Source organism: Zingiber officinale, chromosome 3A (assembly GCF_018446385.1).
Source record: "Zingiber officinale cultivar Zhangliang chromosome 3A, Zo_v1.1, whole genome shotgun sequence".
In the NCBI taxonomy this organism is placed as follows: Eukaryota; Viridiplantae; Streptophyta; class Magnoliopsida; order Zingiberales; family Zingiberaceae; genus Zingiber; species Zingiber officinale.
The window spans coordinates 30,699,800-30,708,582 of NC_055990.1; the positions used below are offsets into that span (position 1 = coordinate 30,699,800).

At 36.2% G+C, this 8,783-nt stretch overlaps 1 protein-coding gene across 2 annotated transcripts; it reads right to left on the bottom strand.

Annotated features, from left to right (window-relative positions):
• Positions 1 to 325: 325 nt before the first annotated feature.
• Positions 326 to 5,833, bottom strand: LOC122051638 (putative disease resistance RPP13-like protein 1). Of its 2 annotated transcripts, XM_042612856.1 has the most exons (3): positions 5,674 to 5,833; positions 823 to 3,873; positions 326 to 725 (listed from the first exon to the last, which is right to left on the bottom strand). In XM_042612856.1, the coding sequence occupies exons 2-3, from the start codon at positions 3,850 to 3,852 to the stop codon at positions 720 to 722; spliced, it is 3,036 nt and encodes a 1,011-aa protein (XP_042468790.1). In that variant the 5' UTR covers positions 3,853 to 3,873; positions 5,674 to 5,833; the 3' UTR covers positions 326 to 719. The 2 variants fall into 2 exon arrangements, with proteins under 2 accessions (XP_042468790.1, XP_042468791.1); XM_042612857.1 differs by lacking the exon at positions 5,674 to 5,833 and having other exon boundaries at positions 823 to 3,984.
• Positions 5,834 to 8,783: the final 2,950 nt, after the last annotated feature.

An 8,783-nucleotide genomic window follows, 5' to 3' on the forward strand; every position in this document is an offset into this window, starting at 1 on the left:
AAATAATCTTTTTCGACAAAAGAATAAAAGCAAAAGAGATGCAAGTCTCTACAAACACTAGAATTCAAGGATAAATTATATATAGATAGAAATAGGGGTGAGCATTCGGTTAATTCAGTTTATTCGGTTAATTTGATATTAATTTTATATAAATTATTTTTATTATTATTTTAAACAAATTTAGTTAATTTGGTGTTAATTGAAATAACTAATTCAATTAATTCAGTTTTAGTAAAATTTTGATTTGATTCGGTTAGCCAACACTAAATCGGTTTTCGGTTAATTCGGTTAATTTATGGACCGAATTAACCGAATGTCACCCCTAGATAGAAGCCGTGTGTCACCAAACACCAATACGATCTAGTGGAAATATGTGCCTTAGTCAAATTATACCAATTCCAACAAGCGATCTTCAAGTAGAAATAAAGAAACAAATACATTTTATTTGTGATGATATTATAAAATCCAGCATTAATTTGTTACTAACCTTGAGCATAATGGAGGAAACAATTTCCATGGAAGCTTGGTTGATCCTTTCTATGCCCCCATAGGTGAGATGGTAAATGGATTGTTGTTTGTCACGTGAGGTCTTGGATCCCGTGTAACTCACCATCTAATCCATTTGCCTCCTCAGTCATCATGATTTATCTTCTCCGTGTTAATTTTCGGGTAGGCTGACGAGGGTGTTGGAGGCAAGCGCTTCGCCTTTTGTTACTTGATTAATCCTGTCCATAGAATAAAATAGTTGTACAAGTTTTTTTTGACAATATTGAAAGATATGCAATAAGTTATGGTAAGAAAATAGATTATCAAAGGACTTACAAGGGTGATGAAACTTCCAAACTCATTCTTTATTTTGTATTTGTATGAGCCCTTATGGAGCAATAAGCGTGTTTCACGATCAATGCTATTAATAGTAACTTTTGGAATTTGTTGAATGATGTGCCAATTTTGCTTCCCGTTACTACAACTATCTAGTAGAAGTGAATTGCATTCCATGTCAAATGTCTGCAAACTATGCAAAGTGGCATTAATTAGGTTTGACACCCACTGTGGAAGTTGTTGTATTTCTGGGGGGAAAATAACAAACAATTGCTGCAACATGCCAACCTTCTCCACATATTCCAAATTTGGGCAGAGTTTAATTTGCAAAAGCCTCGTTGAGGGAAGGATGCTATTTTTCAGCTTTGGGCAGTCAATGAAGTAACATTTTTCCAAATTAGGAAACAAATTGAGGTTGCTTGCATGAACATCCTCGATAGGATCCACAACATCTTGTGCCACGCGTAATACCCATTCTTCCCAATTACGCATGTTATCGAATGCAAGATACTCGAGTTTTGGGAATACAGGCGTTCTGCAACCGAGGAATTCAGGCCCAATACTCTTGATTGCTTCTCCTTGTTCAATGTTTAGGAGTTTAAGATTGGGTAGTTGGCCCAATGGAGGCAGCGCCGTACATGATGGAAAAATGACAAGACTCAAATATGTTAGGTCGACCAAAGAATCAAGTATAGAAGTTGACACCATCCACTCTGGAAACTGTCGGCCTATGAAATTGCCGATGCGAAGAACTTCTAGAGTCGGTGGAGGACTGAGTTGGTTGCATATCCTCTCTGCCTCAGTGATTTGCTCCTCATTGTTTTCATTATTCACTCTCCATCCAAGAGTCAATCTCCTAAGAAATAGTTTGTTCGCAAGCACAAAGTTTCTGTTTCCTCTCGTTGTTGCCCTTTCTAATTTATCAATAAACAGATAAATTAGGTTGCACAAGTCTTGCAACTCGTCCAAGTCACAACCTCCATCCATCCTGCTCATGGAGTCACAATGGCCAACCAAAAATCCTTCAAGATGGTTCATATTTTTCAACTTCGCAACTCCTTTTGGAACATGGGTGAGCGGAGTATCCACAATTCGAAGGCACCTCAAATTGCTCAACCTTGTGATGCCCTTTGGAAGTTCATGCAGTGATTCACACCCTGAGAGACTCAAAGTTTGCAGGTTTGCAAGACACTCAATGGATTCAGGAAGCTTTGTAATCTTTGTTCGATCAAGATCCAAGTATTTTAGATGAAACAATTTCATAAGAGAATCTGGGAAGCTGCCTATGGATGCATCATTCAAATTCAAGACTCTGAGATACTTTAAGCTTTCAAATGCATGATTCTCTATACGCTCGATTTGAGGGCAATTAGTGAAGTGTAGAGCTCTTAAACACTTCTGCTCTATAATCGTGTTGGGAAGCAATAACACATCAGCCTGGTTTGAGATGGACAAACGACGAACCTTTGTCAAAGAATTTGTACTTGTGCATGGAGCATCATTAATGAAAATCGCTTCGTCTTCCATCAGTTTTTCCCCAATAGATCGTAAACCATCATGCATAACAAATCGTATACCATCTAAGAATCTAAAATCAATTTGCAAAAGGTTTCTTGCAATAAGTTCTTTGTAGTAATCTTCTGCAATATTTTCCATGAAATTATCTGATTGTTCAATCACAAACCCTTCATCCACCCACAGTCGGATTATGTCCGATCGCAATGATACACCACGGTAGAAAGCACAGCTAAGAAAACACTGCTTGAGGTGGCTGGGTAAATCCTCATAGCTCAAGTATAAAACATTTGATAGTTGGTCTTCATTCTCTTTCATAAACCATAAATCACTTTTAGCAACATTTTCCCACTCCCTCTTAGTCTTTTCCTTGTGAAATAAAACACCTGCAATCACTTTAACTGCCAAAGGAAGACCATCACATTTTTTGACAATTTCCATACCAACTTCTTCTAATTCAGAAATTATTATATCCTCCTCATCTCCAAAAACAATCTTTCTAATTAATTCCCAACCATTGTCATCTTTCATTTTCTTAACATGGTGGACAAAATCAGCTCTCATTTCTCTTGCCACATTTTCATGCCTAGTGGTAAATAAGATAGTAGTCCTACAAGAATCATCCCAAATAAAATTTCTGAGCAAATTCATCCACACACTTGCACTCCAAATATCATCCAGCACAAGAAGCATACTTTTTGGACGAAGAGGAATAATTCTGCCTTCAATTTCTGCTCTACTTTGAACACCATTATCATTTCCTCCTACTTCTCTCAGTAACTCTTTGAGTAGATTAATATGAGAGCAATCCTTGGATACATGTAACCACACTCTTTTTGGAAATTGTTTTTTCACCATTTCATCGTTAAATATTTTTTGTGCTAAAGTAGTCTTGCCTATTCCACCCATACCAGAAATTCCCAACACATAACATGATTTTTTGCTTTGATCTATCTTCGAAATTAAGTTTTGGGCATCATCTGCAATTTGTTTCCCTACAATATCTGTCGCCACATGTTTGAAAGAGGAAGGAGATGACTTTTTTACTAGGTTATCTTGGAAGGCTTCAGTTATGTGCTCAAATAATCTGGGTATAACACTGCTGTCCTCTTTTATTTCATCAAGTCTAGCATTAACTCTTTTTATTTGATTCCAAATGTTTCTGTTGAACGTATAACGGTGAATGTAAGATGAAAGCAAACTGATCCGAGAGCATACCCATGAAGAAGTAGATGGTTGAGCTTCCAATAATCTTCCACCTTCAACCATGCAAAGATCAAGTATGTCTTCTACATCATATATGATGTCTTTTAATTTCTTCACCCAATTGTTGATCACAGAATCTCTATGTCTTCTTCTTTCTGCATCTTGAATATAGATTCTGATTGTTGATAGTTTTCTATGAAGCCTCTCAATTTCTTCTTTAACCCCTAGCATTTTACATATCTCTCCCTCGATAAAATCAGATAATTTTTTAAGGTATCTTGAAACAAAAAACTCTAGAACCATTGCCATTTCTTGAGACAGATGAATCAACTGCACAAGACCATATCAAAATTTGTATTGGAATACTTACTGCCTATATTTGCATTCTTATCAATTTCTATTTGCCATTATGAGAAAAAGAGAGCGCCTCTTTATCATAAATTAATTGTCAAGAAATAAAAAAAAAACTTGTTAAGATATATTAAACATCTTAAATGACTTTTATGCAAAAGAAATATCAGAAGAAGAATTGAGAGGGGGGGAATTGTGTTGGATATATCTTTTTCATGAGAAAAAAATCATGTTGAATATATCTTTTTCATGAGAGAAAAAAAAAATCATGTTGGATACATCTTAAATGCCTATAAGACTATACAAAAGATGTAAAGGAAAAATTCTCAAATCTTAGAAATATTTTTGGCATTCAATAAGAGTTGGGAGAGAGGCTAGCCAAACTCGCACAACAATAATTAATTAACTAAATATTATTGACCGAATAAATGACTAATTGACAGTACAATTAGTATACTATTTATTTTCAATTTTACAGTGTCTCTAATAAATTAGAATGAGCAAAAATTAATTTTCAAAAATCGGTATCTTCTTTTCGAAAAAAAAAAAAATCTCTAAAGGGTGTTAAAAAAAATCTAACTTTTATCTAACTTACATTTGTTTAATGTTTACACGAGATTTTTTAATTAAATAAAATTATAAATGATTATATGAAATTTAAATTTATTTAAGGATATGATTAATTTTATTTTATAAATTCATAATTTTATCGATGGTGATTGTCAAATTAATTTTCTATAAATTCAAATTATTATTTTTTTTTACTTTATTGTTGCAATTAGTTCTTTATAATGTTAAATATTTTTTAAAAAAATTATAAATAATTTTCTTATGAATTTCTGGATGTGATATTTTTATAATATTAAATAATTCTTTAAAATTATTCTTTTATAAATTTAAATAAAATTTATGCATCTGAATAATTCATAAAATATATAACAAAGATGTAAAAGAAAATTTCTCAACTCAAACAAATCTTATTGACTATAATTCTCTAATAGATCTAAAAATAATCTTAAAAGCCCAAATTGTTTCTAACTTCCTTTCTTTGATTTTTTATTAAATAAAATTATAATTTTTTATAAATTTAAATTTATAATTTTTATGGACATGATTTTTTATTTTATAAATTTAAATCTTTCTCCTTCCTTGGTGAGATTCCCTAGTTGAATTATTCTATTTTATAAATTATTTTTGTATAAATTTAAATAAAAACTATAGATGTATGAACAGGAGCATATATTAATTTATTAAATTAAATTTTGTCTACTAGATATTTATTTTAATGACTTGACCTTATAGCTAGGCAATCTATTTTGCTAGATTTTATAAAGATAGTTTGTGATAAAAAAAAAATTAAAGGATGCTTTAATTTTTATCCAAACTGAATTGATAGATCAAAATTTTCTGTTTTATTTGTTCCTATCCAATAATTGTGATTTTTCTTTCACAAAGATTCACCCCTCCTTGTCTCCTCTTTCCACTTTGATCTATAAGCTCAGTAGGCAAATATGTAGAGCTACCCGGCCGTGGAAAATAGGGTCGATAGAATAGCTAAATGGTATTGAGTCTGCTCTAGTATTCTTTCAGAATTAAAAGAAAACGGAGTTTGCATATGATCTCTACTTTTCTAGCCAAAGCTAACTATTTGCCTTAATTAACCGTCCATGCCCAAGTATATGTATACCAAATTGAACTGAGCATATAGACGAGAAGTAAACAATCATCTAGTAAAAGGAAAACGAAGAGGAAGAGGAAGAGAAAGCAGAAGTAACATACCTCTCACTGATTTAAGATTGCGTATGTAGCATAAGTTACGGATAGAGCTGCTGCATCATCTCCTAATTGCTCATAATTAAGTTACGGATAAAATGATATGTATATGAGAGATGCCGTTAAGTCGGTTTTGCTTTAACAACTTTCTTTTCTTGGAGGCTGCTGTATTAAGAGGTCAAGTCTGCTCCTTGTCTACCTATTAAATGGGCAACAAAAGAACAAGTTGGAGTTTAATTAAAAATCTTAAGTTGATGTCTTGTGAACTCAGCCTTCATTAGTCAATTGTAGGTATGGCATCAACTCCACGGCGTCTAGCCCACCAATACTAAAAAAATATAATAAAAATAAAAAATAAACCAAATTAACTTGTTCAACCAGAACCAATTTAGCATAATCTAAATAAGAAAATCAAAAGACTAATAATATCTTTAAATTTTACAGGGACTAGCAACTAGAACTCTCTCCTGACAGCATCAACCTGAAAAATAACAACAATGGAGGCGGGGTGAGTCCAACACTCAGCAGATACAACTGATATACAAAGTAGGGAAATAACACCTAGCACTAATCATGCGTACAGTCTCCTGATATAAGAAAGATAAAAATGCAACTGAAGTAAACAGGAGAGAAACTGTACTAACTAGGACCTGGGTATAAGGGCAAACAGTCCGAGAGGTATAGAAATCCTGTATGCATGTCAAACATAGGCATCCAAACAATATGAAACATATAAATGTAGCAAACACAAACACAAACAATAAATGCATCAATGCGTATGATGCCAATGATGCGTCCTGATCACCCCTGACGTCAGTCAACCATCTCACACACCATAGTGAGGCCGAGTGGGTAGGGCTGTGACAACCGTGCACTCTGTCGTCACTGCTCCTGATGAGTGACCGAGTGGACGGGATGCTGTCGGAGTACACCTATCATAAAGGGGAGCGCAATGCTCTCATCTCCCGGTACACGATGACGGGGAGGAATCCCTGCCGGCTACCACGCTGCGTCACACTACCCATGAGTGAACCAACGGAGCCAAACAAAGTCCCTGCTGCAACACACTCTGCCTGAATCGACCACTAACCCATGAGTGGTGGTGTGTGCAGATCCATGTAACTGGCGATGTGCTCAACAATAATGGAGCGGACTATCGCACAGCATGCAATCATGCAAATGGTGCATGTTAACAACCACAAAATATCCTGAACTAATCCATATACATACATAAGGTGCACCATAAGTCAATGAATCAAACAACGGTACACAGATCAGATAAGGTATACAACCTAGGTCCTGAACATGGTGAAGCATGGTATGCCACTACCCCCTATAAGCATGTATAAGCAGGTAAGAAATACATGAGATGCAAAACAAGCAATCAACCAAGCATGTAATAAGTATTGGGTAGTGACTAACCGAAACAAATGAGAAACATAATTATTGCAATTTGTTAAAATCACTACTATGTATATCAAACGACATAAAGTCAGAAGTACCCGCCTCCAATAGGAATGTCCAAATCCGACATCGAGATACTCGTCTCGCGTCAAAGTCCTGTAATACCAATAGATATACTTTTATTTAGCTAAAATTCCTATAAATAGCTAAATAAATTCTTTAACCCTAAATTAGGGCAAAACCCTAATTTCAAAAACACATAAACCTAATCAACACATCAATTATTAAAGTTAACAAGGATCTTTACCTAATTTTCCTCTTTTCAGCGATGGCAGCAGATCCGATCAAATGCTGGGTGGTGACATTAGGTCAAGTTGCTGCCCAACAGATCAACATTCCTAAAATCAGGCACCTAGTATAGTTTAAATGCCTAAATTCACAGTGAATTCCTCAACTAAATAAGACTAAATCAATGTTTACCCTAAACTTGTGTCGGTAGCTTTCTTCCTGCTGGCATCTGATGACGAAGAAGGATGACCCGATAGAGAGGTCTAAGGCATGACTTGGAGGGCTTCGACATATCTAGGGCAGATCAGAAGGGGGCTCTGCCCGGCAGTAAAGAACTAGGGCAGTGGTAGCCGCGGCGGCGCTGGGATCTCCACGGCAAGGGGTGATGGGCGCCGGTGACTAGCTAGGCACGAGCACAGAGGAGGAGGCCGGCGATCGGCTGGTTTCGTACGGGAAGAAGGCTCGGCCGGGGGCGGATCTAGGGCACGGCTGGTGCAAGCGTCGCCGGTGCTTGGGAGAAGATAAGAAGAGAAGAAGATGTGGCGGGCGATGGGAGATCGGCGCGGCGGAGAGTGAAGTCGGCTAGGGCACAACGACGATCGGCAGAGGAGAAGAAGAGAGGCACTCCACGCCGTGAGAGGGAGAGGGAAAAGGCTCGGGAGAGGAGGGAACTGCTCGTGCGGTTAGGGCACGAGAGGCTTCGGCGATTAGGGCTCGGAGGAGAAGGCGTCGGGCGCGCGGGGGAGGAGTCGGGCACGTGAGGGAATAATAAGAGAAAAAGAAAAGAAAAGAAAAAGGAAAAGGAAATAAAACTTTTCCTCATTAAAATGGGGTAGCCTAAACAGACTTTTCCGGACCTCATTTTTATCCCCATTAACTCGTCCGTACGAGCTCCGAAAAATTCCTGAAATTTTTTTAAAAATTTCAGAAAATTCCCTTATTATTATTCTCTATTTTCGGGTATTTTACAATTTATCATGAAAATAGAATGCATGATAAACCTAAGGATAAATATATACCTCCTCATGCTAGATCTACCATACCTAAGGTTAGGAAGGTAGATAACTACTTAGGCAATAATTCTAAGGACTTTAGATATAAGCCTAAGGTTAGCAATGCTCATAGGAATCAACAAAAATCCAAATCTATGGATTTAGTAAGGGAAAACCAAGTCTTAAGGTCAAAACTTGATAACTTAGAGAGAACCTTAGCAAGAATGGAAAACTTGCTTAAGGGGCAAAGTGAGCACAACCTTGGAAAAGCTAGACAAGAGTCATCCAATGGCTATAGAGGTTTGGGATACAAACTCAAAGCCAAGAAGGATGTGACTTCCTTTCATAGGATTCCATATAGCTATGGAACCAAACCTAGGACTAGTGGTCAAGCTAAAAGTACAAGGGAAGGTGTCCCTAAGAGTACTTTTG